This window comes from Mustela nigripes, chromosome 2 (genome assembly GCF_022355385.1).
Source record: "Mustela nigripes isolate SB6536 chromosome 2, MUSNIG.SB6536, whole genome shotgun sequence".
NCBI lineage: Eukaryota > Metazoa > Chordata > Mammalia > Carnivora > Mustelidae > Mustela > Mustela nigripes.
In genome coordinates this window covers 12810825-12822713 of record NC_081558.1, presented here as the reverse complement: position 1 = coordinate 12822713, position 11889 = coordinate 12810825, and the positions used below count along the sequence as shown (strand labels likewise).

Here is an 11889-nt window from a genome sequence, read left to right as displayed (position 1 = left end):
GGAGACGGTAGAATAAAACTAGAGTCACAGCTCAGCAGTTCACGACACGCCTTTATTGAACAGAGTAACATGGAAAACCCAAGAAGGGCTGGCAGCTGTGCTCATGAAGGGTATTTCTGAGGAACAGCAGCTAATACGGAGGCCCTCCTACATGCTCAACGCGCTGGTGGATTTCTCCCCCACAATCCTTGTAAGCACTCTGTTTGCTTTATTAACCACACAGATGAAAATGAGGCTCCCAGAGGTCGTCACTTGTCTAGAGTCACAGTAAGTCCACCCCCAGAGTCCGTGTCCCCCATGCTGACTCAGAAACGATGTCCCAACAGCATTTCCTTCGGTAGCAGCTGAAGGGTAGGAGTTTCTGCCAAAACAACTGCCCACAGCCTCTTAATTCATAATCCTTTTGTTCAATGATTTACTGACACTTCATATGCGTCAGGTACAGGAAACAGAGATCCATAAGGCTCAGAGCACGCTTGGCTTCATTTACAATGTGTAACTAAGTGGTACACAGGTGCTATATTGGAGGGAAGTAAAAATACTAAGGAAACTCTGGGGAGGAGTAATTATCTGAGGGGAGCAGAATGTTTTGACTTGCACTTATGATTCTCCGGGATATTTTATCTGCATACATATTTTGTATGCATCTCATTTAATCATCAGCACCCGAGAGATTAGCCCCATTTTAGAAGAAGCGGAAACAAGGTCCTGCCGGGAGTGTCTGACGCCAAGCCAGGGCCCTTCGTCCTGCAGAGCAGCCAAGATAAAGTGAGCGGTTTCATTTAGCCTCACCTTGTCAACTATTCCTAAGATGGGCCAGTGCCATTCGAGGTGTATCTTTTCACTGCAGTTGCCTGGGCCACAATGCCACCGTTTAAGACCCTGAAGGAGCCACCCTGTCTGGGCGACCTGGTGGCTCTAGTCGGCCACTGCAGTTCCAACAAGCCAGGGGCCTGTTCCTGCAGAGTAAGAGGTCGTGCTGTGCTGGGTGTGGCTCCACTGTTCGACACTGGTCTCAACTCCTACCTGGGAGGGTCCTCTCCAAGCACAGGAATTCTCCTATTTGTCTCCCTAGGGCAACTCCTTTGGACCAGAGGTTTGCTCAGTGACGTGATCAGCCCCAAGGAATGCTACCTGCTCCAGGGTGGAACAGGACCTTCTCAATTTCCACATCATTCCTTTTGCCGGGCCTTCGGCTAGGTGACTACAGAGGGTTCTGTTACTTGTAGCAATCAAGACAACAGTCATACCAAGCTTTACCTTGACTGAGATTACAGGTCTGGATGGGCCTGGAATTCTTAGTCACCCACGACTTTTTCTAATAACTTCTGTTGTCTCTTTGTTAAATTTGAAAAAAAAAGTTAAAGCTAAAAGACATCTATACTCTACAAATGTCAAAAAGAATGAGACAGATTTATATATAGAAAGAACAATTTCTAAAATCTATTGATTATATAAATGTGCTTGTGAGTACACAATTTATTTCTGAGAAGACACACAAAACACTGGACAGACAGCAGTTGCCTCTGAGAATATATATACACATTTTTTTTTCACAACTGGCATATACATATTATTTTATAATCTGCCTTTAAAAATATGTTCAGGGGCGCCTGGGTGGCCCAGTGGGTTGAGCCACTGCCTTCAGCTCAGGTCATGATCTCAGGGTGCTGGGATCGAGTCCCGCATCGGGCTCTCTGCTCAGCGGGGAGCCTGCTTCCCTCTGTCTCTCTCTGCCTGCCTCTCCATCTTCTTGTGATTTCTCTCTGTCAAATAAGTAAATAAATAAAATCTTTAAAAAAAAAAAATATGTTCAAAACATTTCCCCTTCTTACTAAATTCTCTCTCTTGATTTTGTGTGTCTGTGTACATGATACCGTATTATTCTACTAAAGGGATATGGTGTAATTAACCAACTCCTATTGCTGCACATTTAAACACCATTTTATTCGATAACTGGGTATGCACAGTGTAGCCCATGCTTCTTGATTTGGGATAAATTCCTCACAGTATGTTTGCAGGTCAAAGCGGGTATGCATATGGCTTTAAACTTCTTTCCATTTTGCCTCCCAAACTTCAGCAAGTTCCCCCTCTTCCAGGAGAGAGCATTTTACTTGTTTCCTTAGAGTTTTGTTTCTAGCTTCCTGGAGACCATCTGTGTGACAGTCTCTACTTGTGGCGTCTCTACTGCTTTCTATGGACCAGTGGGTTCTAATTTGGCCCACTGAAATGACTCTGGGTGAGGCCACATGATACTTAAATGTTCAGTCTCAGATAAACGGTATTTTAAACATTAAGAAACGAATATATGATGGGGCACCTGGGTGGCTCAGTGGTTTAAGCCTCTGCCTTTGGCTCAGGTCACGATCTCAGAGTCCTGGGATCAAGGCCTGCATTTGGCTCTTTGCTCGGCGGGGAGCCTGCTTCCCCTTCTCTCTGCCTGCCTACTTGTGATCGCTCTATCAAATAAATAAAGTCTTCAAAAAAAAAATGAATATATGAAAGTGGTCACAGGCCTACAGTCTTTTGAAGGGACAGTTGGGAGCATCATCAGTATTAAATGTCCACATTCTACACTAAGACTGCTGCTGTTAAGAACAGCAGCCTAAAAATGGGACCAACCCAGAGACTCCACAGAATCTGGCTTCAATGACTTAACTTACTGTACAATCACACTACAGTGTCCCTGCAGTCATTAAAAATGACCATACAGATTCATTAACCTGTTTTGGCTCACAGATCCTGTTAAGAATCTGAAAAATGCTGTGTATCTTTAACTCATGAAAATACATATAGGTACAACAATGTGCTACCTCTGAATTCCACCCAAGGCAGAACACAAATTAAAATCCCGATATAGATCTTCACTGGCAAGGAAAAATAACCACACCATCCAGATACTGAGCTTTGTACTAAACAGACTAAGCCACATGCTCCCTTTGCCTGCAGTATTCCTGTAGCTGGCTCCTGATTAAGATCTCCCCACAACCTCACTTCCCAGGGGCAAACCACACCTTTGCAGTGACGTATCTGTTTACTGATTTACAGGTCTCCACCCCCACTAGACTACAGGCTCAGGAGAGCAGAGTTCAGGCCCAACTCCATTACAAGACACATCCAGCTTGCTTTTCTGTCAAACAAGAATAATCTTCACTAGTGAACATCTGCAATCATTTAATGACAAGGAAAGACCAACTTTGAACCGCAAAAAAAGGCATTCCATTCCTCTCCGCAGTAGACCTGTATTTTAGAAAAACTATTTATTAGATTCTGAATGCCACCAACTAAAGTAATATGGATATTTTTCTCTTTGGCTATGAAGTACCTATATGATATAATCAATTTTGCCTCTTGGCCCACATGGCTTAAATATTTGCTATCTGGGCCTTTATAGAGTAAGTTTGTCGATTCCTGGCCTAAAGCATTACCTTGCATAGAGAAGGCAATCCTTAAGCGTCTTATGGCCAAAAAAGGAAAAAAAAAATGTTTCTGAAATATATGGACATTTATTTGCATAGGAAAAATAGGGAGGTAGAAAAAATAGGGAGGTACAGCCAACCAAGAGTTAGCAATGGCAATCTCTAGAAGGTCAGATTACGGGGACGTCCGCAGTCTACGCCCGCTAACATTTACTGCTGCTTGTCATCGTTCTTTCCCCACCTCGAGCACACGTTCACGTCGTCATCATTTGAGACGCAATCCGACTGCATCTTTGAGGAAGGCGCCGTGCCCTCTGGGCGCGCAATTTGGAAGGCTGGGCGCCCGCAGGTCGTGGCCGGCGGGGGTGGGGGTGGGGTCCCCCTGCTACAAAGTCTTCCTTACCAAAGCGCTGGGTCGAGGGAAAGACACAGAGCGGGAGGATCTTGGGAACTGGGAACCTCAATAAGCCCAGTCCCATCCCCTCCCAAGCCCATCACCTCCTAGTTCTACGCCCCGGCGTCGCCGCCCGGGACCCTCCCGGACGCACCTCACCTCGTAGTCTTCTCACCGCAGCCCCGCGGGAAGGAACTCCCCAGAGCCCTGGCCCAGCGGAAAACGCGGCCTGCCAAGCCCGCCGGCTGCGACGCGAGCCGGGGAAGACGCCGGCGCCGTGGCTAACGGTAGTCTGCGCCGTTCCAGCCGTTCCGGGGCGTAGCGCGACAGCGGCTCAACCCGCGCAAGCGCGGGAAAGCCCCTGCGCGTGCGTATTACCAGCCCCTACCGCGCGCTCGGCCACGCGCGGCTTCTTCCCGCCCGCCTTCTGCCCTCACTTCCGCGGTTTCCCGGCGACGGCCGTAAGTGAAGGGCGGAAGCAGCCCGCGAGACGAGCCGTAAACGGCTCCCTCGCGCCACTTCCGGCCGGCTTCCGCAGACGGGGCTGGTGGGCGATCGTGAGGCGCCGGAGGACGTTCCCTGCGGCCGGAGCCATGGAGATGCCTCTGCCGCCCGACGGTGAGGCCCAGCCTGGGCTCGGGGACCGTTTCTTTCTCCCTGGAATCCCTTCTCGGTCCGCCCCGCCTTCCGGGGTTTCCGGGCCTAGGAGGGGGCGGGGCTCGGCCTCCCGGGTTCGCCTGCGGCCTCTCCCGCGGGTCCCCGCATCCCCGGCGCGTGTGTGGCCCCTATCGGGACCCGTACAAGGGCGGCCTCTCCGGAGCCCAGCCCTAGGGACCCCGGCCCGGCGGACGGGGGCTGCGACGCCAGGGCCCCCGGATTTGGGCGGTCCTCGCTGACGCCCCGCGTGGCCTTTTCTCCGTCCTCCAGACCAGGAGCTTCGAAATGTCATCGACAAGCTGGCCCAGTTCGTGGCTCGCAACGGGCCCGAGTTTGAGAAGATGACGATGGAGAAGCAAAAGGACAACCCGAAATTCTCGTTTCTGTTCGGAGGCGAGTTCTACAGTTACTACAAGTGCAAGCTGGCGCTGGAGCAGCAGCAGCGTGAGTTCTCTCCAGCTCTCAGGCCGTCCCTTCCAGCGATTCCCTTCTCTGACTCCAGTTCGGGCTCCGCCACAAACCGCCTTCCTGTGGGCCGCATGCTCTGTCTCTGAAAATGGGGCAGCTGCGCCTTCATGATCCCTTCCCCTGTTCCCAGGGCCCTGCACCGAGCGGCTTCTGGGTCCGAGTGTAATGGAGAACGAGGTTATCGATTCTTTTAGGCTCCGGATCAGGGATTTCTCTGTTGTTCTTGCAGATGTGATGACTTAAGTCAGCAGGAGTAGAGTGGCTGTTTCAGTGTTTTTCCGGGGTAGAAGTGAGAGAAGCTGGACAGGGACCCTCCTGGCAGGCACGGTCCAGGACCCTTTGTGAGCTCTGTGGGTCTAGCAAGATTTTTGTGCATTTCAGGTGTTTGCAGTCCAGATCCAAAAGACTTGTTTGAGTTTTAGTTTTTGGGAGATATTTGTCGATGTTCACTGGGGCTGGATATCAGGATTCCAGCCCTGCCCTCAGAAGAGTTTAAGATGGGTTTAAGAATCACAGCTGGCTTTTAAATAATAGATAGTCACCTGGGGGTAGGGTCCCTGAGGGCAGAGCCCACCTCTGTCTTGTTCCGTGTCACATTTCTAGATGCATTGTTTGAATGAATGAAGTTGAGGCTGCCAAGTACCTGGGCATTGACTACAGGCTCCCTGAGGCCAACCAGATCCTGTTTGGGTCTTGTGCCCTGGTACGTGGTACTTAGTAGGTGTTCTATAAAAAGCTTGTGGGAAACAGCAAAGGTGCAGTGGCATGAGTAAATACAATGTTTAGGGAACGGTAAGAGAGACCATGAGAGGCCCAGCACAGCTGGAGCATGGAATGTATATAGAGGAGGGAAGGGTTTGATCTGGAGTGGTAAATGCCAGGAAGAAGGTTTGGGTTTTCTCCTGCAGTCTAGGGGTTCATCTGGTGCCCAGTTAGGTTTGAGTTGGGGGTACGGGTGATTTGCCTAAAACCATAGGCAAATTGTTGTGTTACAAAAACATGTTTTTGGAGCAGCCATTCCTTGGCCCCAGCATATCACTTTGGAAACTGCTGCTATAGGCGGCGAAAAGCTACAAGAGAGTTTGAAAGAAGGGAGAGGTGGGTCAGGTGTGTGTGGCCAGTGTGGCCTCTACTGTGGCCAGGCTGGAGGGGCCATGAGTGGAGGCTGCAGACTAGTGAGGTTAGTTGATGGTAAGGTCTGAATTCGGTCAGCAGGTTGAGTCAGATTGGGCATGGGAGCAAGTGGGGTTAAGGGGTAGAGTTCACGAACTGGGACACCATTTGGATATTGACGAGGGTGGCATAACCAGGCAGAGGACAGTGCTTTGATTCATGTGACTGTGAGGGGAGCCCACTCCCTCCCTGGAGGGTCAGAAATCAGAAGCCACTTGGGACTTGGTAATGTAATGGGGGGGGGGAAGGATAGGGTGTTTCTAACAGGAAGATGGGAGTTCAAGAAATGCCTTCTGCAGGCAGCAGCATTTCGGCTGAGATTAGAGGATGTTTGACAGTTAGCCAGCTGGAAACAAAGAAAAGTTCACAGAGGGAAGAGCCTTGGGAGGGGCTGGGAGTGGAGGGGGCAGTAGTTCAGAGTGGGTAAAGCCCAGGGAAACGGGGATGCTTGGAATGGGCAGAGACCGGGATGCAGAAGAGGGGAGGGCTGGCTGGCCAGGGACTTAGGGATTCTCTCCGAAGCTTCTGGGGAGGTCTTGGAGGATTTCAGGTCTGTGTTGCAGAGCAGGCTTAGCCATGGTGTAGCTGGCACTCCACCTTGGTAGTTTGAGGAGTGAGCCCCAAGGCTCTCCTAGAAGGGCGCTTTACAAAGTCTGCTGAAGGCCTAGTTTTTTATTTTTTGTTTTGTAAAACTTCCAATCTGTTGTGGAAAGTACACTTTTGCAAAATACAATAAAACATGATCTGTGAAATGTCAAGTTGCTATGAAGGTGCCAGGAGGCTCCCTTGGCATTTCTAGACTCGTCCGGTTCAGGTTCCACCCGGGGCTGGTGAACAGCAGCTCTCCAGCCGTGCTGTGAAGTACACGGGGCAGGAGGGGACCCAGGGAGATCAGTTCCAACGGTGATGCAAGTGACAGCAGAGTCATAGTGGTGATGGCAGGGACACGGGCTGGTGTCATCTAGGAGCATGCCTTTACCACCCAGGGTGGCTTGTTACTGCGGGATGAGGGAGAAAGATATGCCGGGACCTTCTGGGCTTCGGTTAAGGGCATAGCTATGCCAGCCACGGAGGCCGGGAGGGGCCCTGGGGAGGTGGAGCACAGGGCAAGAGGACACGCGGGCCTGTTTGAGGTTCCTTTGGAAAGTCCTTGATCAGATCATCATGCGAGGATTCCAGGATAGAGAGGGTAGAGGAAGGAGCAATGGCACGCAGCTCCTGTGTCCCACTACCCTGTGGACTGGCCCAGAGGAGCGGGCAGAACCAGGCACCCCTGCATTCAGGGGTCCGACGGAGGAAGACACAGGGGCCTGGGGGTGGCCACACAGGGCTATGTGAGACAAGGACCTGAGACAGGGCGGAGTGGCTGAGGAACAATGTCCGTGGCTTCCCTGGGGTGGGGGGTGCGCAGCCAGACTGCTGGGGGGCGACAGAAACGGGAGCAAAGAATTGAAGATGAGTCTCAGTGGTAAGATCAGTGGCAGAGGGACGTGGGGCAAAGGTGTTTTTAAAGACGGGAGCTGCTCAGGAGGTGGCAGGGTTGGGACTCGAGAGATCCCATTGGGGAGGGCTGTTTGTCTACCAGCAGCCATGATCTGGGTTCAGCAGGGGCCTGGGTGAAGGGTCTAGGGGGATGTGTGTGGTCGCAGCTGGAAGGCCGGTGGGCCAGGCCAGATGGTGGGTGGGAAAGGGGGCAAGGTGACGTCACACTGAAAAGTGTCCAGGGCTAGGACCCTGTCAGTGGGGGGCAGGGCAGGAGGGGCCGGGCACAGAGTGAGGGGTCTGCAGCACCTCGCAGGGGTTCTTGTGGGTGGGAGTCTAGGCAGGGGTTGGAGCTGCCAGAGCGGCAGCCGAGGGATTGCCTTCTCATGGGGGCCACCTTTCCTCCTCTCCCACCAGTCATCTGCAAGCAGCAGGCCCCAGAGTTGGAGCCAGCCGCGGCCCTGCCCCCCCTGCCCCAGCCCCCGCTGGCCCCGGCGGCGCCCATCCCGTCAGCCCAGGGAGCCCCATCCATGGACGAGCTCATCCAGCAGAGCCAGTGGAACCTGCAGCAGCAGGAGCAGCACCTGTTAGCCCTCCGACAGGTATGGGGCCTGCTCCTCCCCACCCCCTCACCGCCTCCCCTCTGGCCCAAGCTACGTGCCAGGAACTCAGCCTGTGCCTCTAGGTTTGCATAGCAGCAGGCAGAAGAATGCTTCACCGCACACGGGCTGTGTCTCCCCGGGGCTGCCACCACCTGTGGTGTTTTAGCTCAACCCCTGACACCGGACAAACTGTTGCTGCTTCTTGTGGGTGAAATGATTCCACAAGCTCTCTGCTCAGACACCCTTTGTGCGGGGCGGACGCCCACAGGTGGGGCCACGTTAGGAACCGTGAAGTAACTGTGCAGGCCAGGTGGCCTCTAGTGCCCTTGGCTCCAGCTCCTACTCACTAGGTCACCCCAGGCTGTTGTAGGGAAAGACCCTTTTGTCCTGGTTAGTCATCATCTGATTTTTTGGCCAAAGTACAATAGGATGAAATGTTTGAAAAACAAGACAAGTAAGAAACAAGAGCTCTGAAGCACTAGCCCCGCTTTTATTACTGGATGCAAGATGTAAAGTTACCATCATTCTGCTAAAAACAACTCTAGAATGTTCCCCCTTAGTTTCCACACAGTGCTTGTCAGGGATTGGGGGGCCTGACTGCCCAAGCCCGCAGCAGCTCTGGGCCTCAGCGGATCTAGTCGGTGAGGCCCCGCGTCCCAATTTAATTCTCATTTCCCTGACTGCCTGTGTGGTTGCTCACCTTTCCCTTGACTGGCGACCGTTTGGACATCTTCTCAGTGTTGTCGTCTGTCCACCCCGTCCCTCCGTTTTCTTTCTGTTTTTGTTGATTTGCTGAGGTTCCTTGTTCTTTTGGGTGTTCGTTCTTCCATCTGTCACCTCGGGGCAGACATCGTCTCCTGCTGTGTCCTGGTTTGTTTTATCCTGAGTCTGCTGCGGTAATGGCTGTGACCATGACTGCCCCAGGAGCCTGTCTCGGGGTTTGAGTGTGACATCCTGGCACCGGGAGTAGGGCACCGAGAAGCCAGGCTCTCCCTAGGCCGAGGTCCTCCTCACGCAGTCTCTATCCTGCTCGGCTTCCTAGGAGCAGGTGACCGCAGCTGTGGCCCACGCCGTAGAGCAGCAGATGCAGAAGCTCCTGGAGGAGACCCAGCTGGACATGAATGAGTTTGACAACCTGCTGCAACCTATCATCGACACCTGCACCAAAGATGCCATCTCGGTGAGGGCAGGTGGCAGGGGGGTGCTTCCAAAACAGGTGCTCCCTCCCGATGAGGGGGACACTCCCAGGCTGGGCTGCTCCAGAGGAGGCCTATCTCTCCCTAGCCTTTCCTCTTGAGCACGGGGTGGGGTGGGGAGAGGGGGTGGGACAGCCTGTGGGCAAGGTGTGCTGCTCCCAGGCGGAAGGCAGGTGGCAGCTCAGCGTGCCCCTGAGCCCTGGGACGCCGTGCCCCCGGGCTATGCCCTCGCACCCCCGTGCCCCTGCATGCGCCCTGACTCAACCACCAGCCTGGCTCTTGCAGGCTGGGAAGAACTGGATGTTCAGCAATGCCAAGTCCCCGCCACACTGTGAGCTGATGGCGGGCCACCTCCGGAACCGCATCACGGCCGACGGGGCGCACTTCGAGCTGCGGCTGCACCTCATCTACCTGATCAACGACGTCCTGCACCACTGGTAAGGGCCCTGCTGGACTGCGCCTCTCCACTGGCGTCTGCCGGCCCTCCGCGGGGCTGCGCTCGTAGCCTGGCCTGCCCGGGGACTGGTGGGGGGGGGGGGGGAACTTGTCCAGAGACCCCAGAGGAGGGTTGGTCTGAGCCATGAGCTCACCATCGGAGGACACCCCGCGCCCCTACATCTTGGCCTCGTCACGGGCCACTGTCCCTTCCTCGCTGTCCTCGGGGAAGCATCTGGGTGTCTTTCCATGTCCGTCTCTCTCCAGCGCCAGCTTCTCTGCGCGTGATCTACACACAGACACAGCCCTGTCCCCTGACTGCGCTGCTGCAGGATCCCTCCCAGGGGTCCTCTCTGCTGCCCTCTCTCCCGCCCCTTCCCCCAGCCCTCCCGAGGCCAGGCCGGTGTTTGCAGCGTCTGCTACCCTGATGCTAGAGGGTCACTTGACAGACCCCGACAGCTGGGCCAGAGCAGGCCCGGGGAGGGGATCGGCGGAAGCACACGTTGGTAGCGAGACCAGTCCTTAGCCGTCCAGATTGGCTGCCAAGTTTGGCTTTGAGCTTGGCCTGGCTGAAGGGGACAGTTCCCGTGAGAGCAGCAGAAATGGATTCTGCCTCTCCCCGACCCTTCCCCCGTCTTGCCCCATCGCCTACTGCGTTCGTGCAGCCTGGGTCCCTGCCCCTCCACTCCCTGTTTCCTGGGCCACACAGGTGGCTCTGTTGCCACTTGGCCACTCCCTGCCTCGTCACTCCTTTATTCCTTTGCTGTTGGGAGACCGGCAGCTGCTCAGAACCTTCTTTGCTCTTCTGCTTCCACCAGCCGCTGTGCTGACCAGGGCAGCTCTGCAGAGACACAGCCCATGGCTGGCGGTCGTCCTGCCGGGCTCCTCTTGAGTTGTGCTCTGTCTAGGAGCCCTGTGCGCTCACCCTGTCCTCCCCTCCCCTCTCTTCCCATTCCCGCCCCTCCCCTCCTCTTCCCTGCCCTCCCCATCCCCAGCTGACTCTGAGCACCTCCGGTGAGCTTGGTGATGGGAGGGCTTCTGGCTGCTCGCCTCCTGCCCTGCTTCCTCCTCTAGGAGACACCACATGTGCCATCAGCCTCTGCCGCCCTCCATGCCCATTCACATGTGCAGCGCCCCGGGAGGATGGGAGGGCAGGCTGCCTCATGTCCCTAGATGCCTGGCCTGTCTGGCACCCTCCCTCTGGTTCCTAGAAGTGGGGCTCAAGCTGAGGTCTTGTGCGTAGGGGGTGACAGGGCTGAGTGAGGCCGTGTGGACAGCTGGGGCTCCTACTACGGGTCTTGGGTCTGTGGGTCCGTGTGTCCTTGTGCCACCCCTGGAGGGAGGCTTATTTTACTGATCAGGAGACCAAGGTGACAGACTCTTCTTTTCCTCCTTCCACTGCTGTCCGTCTGTCCCTTGGGCCGAGTTGCCAGCACAGGTCTTAGAGGGAGCCCAGCCCTTGTCCCAGCTGGGTTGGGGGCCCACGTCCCAAGAAGGCAGAGGGTGCTGTGGCTGGAGCCGCAATGGTAACGGGCGCGTGGCCGGGTCCCGCCCCAGGGCCCTGACGCGCGGAAGGTCTCTCCCTCACAGCCAGCGCAAGCAGGCCAGGGAGCTGCTGGCCGCCCTGCAGAAAGTCGTGGTGCCCATCTACTGCACCAGCTTCTTGGCCGTGGAGGAGGACAAGCAGCAGAAGATCGCCCGGGTATGTGGGGCAGCTGGGAGAGGCGGGGGCCAGGGGGCGGAGAGGGACAGGGTGGTGGAGATGCTAGGTTTCCTGCTGACCGCAGCCTCTCCCTCCTCCCCTGCATCCAGCTCCTGCAGCTCTGGGAGAAGAATGGCTATTTTGACGACTCCATCATCCAGCAGCTACAGAGCCCGGCCCTGGGGCTCGGCCAGTACCAGGTGGGTGCTCTCCCCACCCACACGGCGCTCTGGCTGCCACCGCATGTTCCCAGAAGTCATGTGGCCCCCAGCTCCCTCCTGGGGAACTGGCGATTTCAAAGGCCAGGTAGCACTTTCCAAACGGGGCTCCCGCCTGTGTCTCTGGAATGGTGGTGAGCAGC

The 11889-nt window shown here is 55.1% G+C and overlaps 1 protein-coding gene and 1 long non-coding RNA gene across 3 annotated transcripts in view; one reads left to right on the top strand and one right to left on the bottom strand.

Annotated features, from left to right (window-relative positions):
* Positions 1 to 31: 31 nt before the first annotated feature.
* Positions 32 to 4226, bottom strand: LOC132011129 (uncharacterized). The gene is made up of 2 exons (XR_009402334.1): positions 3973 to 4226; positions 32 to 1766 (listed from the first exon to the last, which is right to left on the bottom strand). It is a non-coding gene; the product is annotated as an uncharacterized LOC132011129 (long non-coding RNA).
* Positions 4227 to 4322: 96 nt separating this feature from the next.
* CHERP (calcium homeostasis endoplasmic reticulum protein) overlaps positions 4323 to 11889 on the top strand; it is an 18331-nt gene continuing 10764 nt past the window's right edge. The window contains exons 1-7 of one of the 2 annotated variants that reach the window (XM_059389306.1): positions 4323 to 4431; positions 4741 to 4914; positions 8011 to 8195; positions 9238 to 9375; positions 9677 to 9828; positions 11384 to 11528; positions 11639 to 11728. In XM_059389306.1, coding sequence (XP_059245289.1) covers positions 4407 to 4431; positions 4741 to 4914; positions 8011 to 8195; positions 9238 to 9375; positions 9677 to 9828; positions 11384 to 11528; positions 11639 to 11728 — 909 coding nt within the window. In that variant the 5' untranslated portion in view covers positions 4323 to 4406. The remainder of the gene's footprint in view (positions 4432 to 4740; positions 4915 to 8010; positions 8196 to 9237; positions 9376 to 9676; positions 9829 to 11383; positions 11529 to 11638; positions 11729 to 11889) is intronic. The other variant, XM_059389305.1, reaches the window with a different exon arrangement.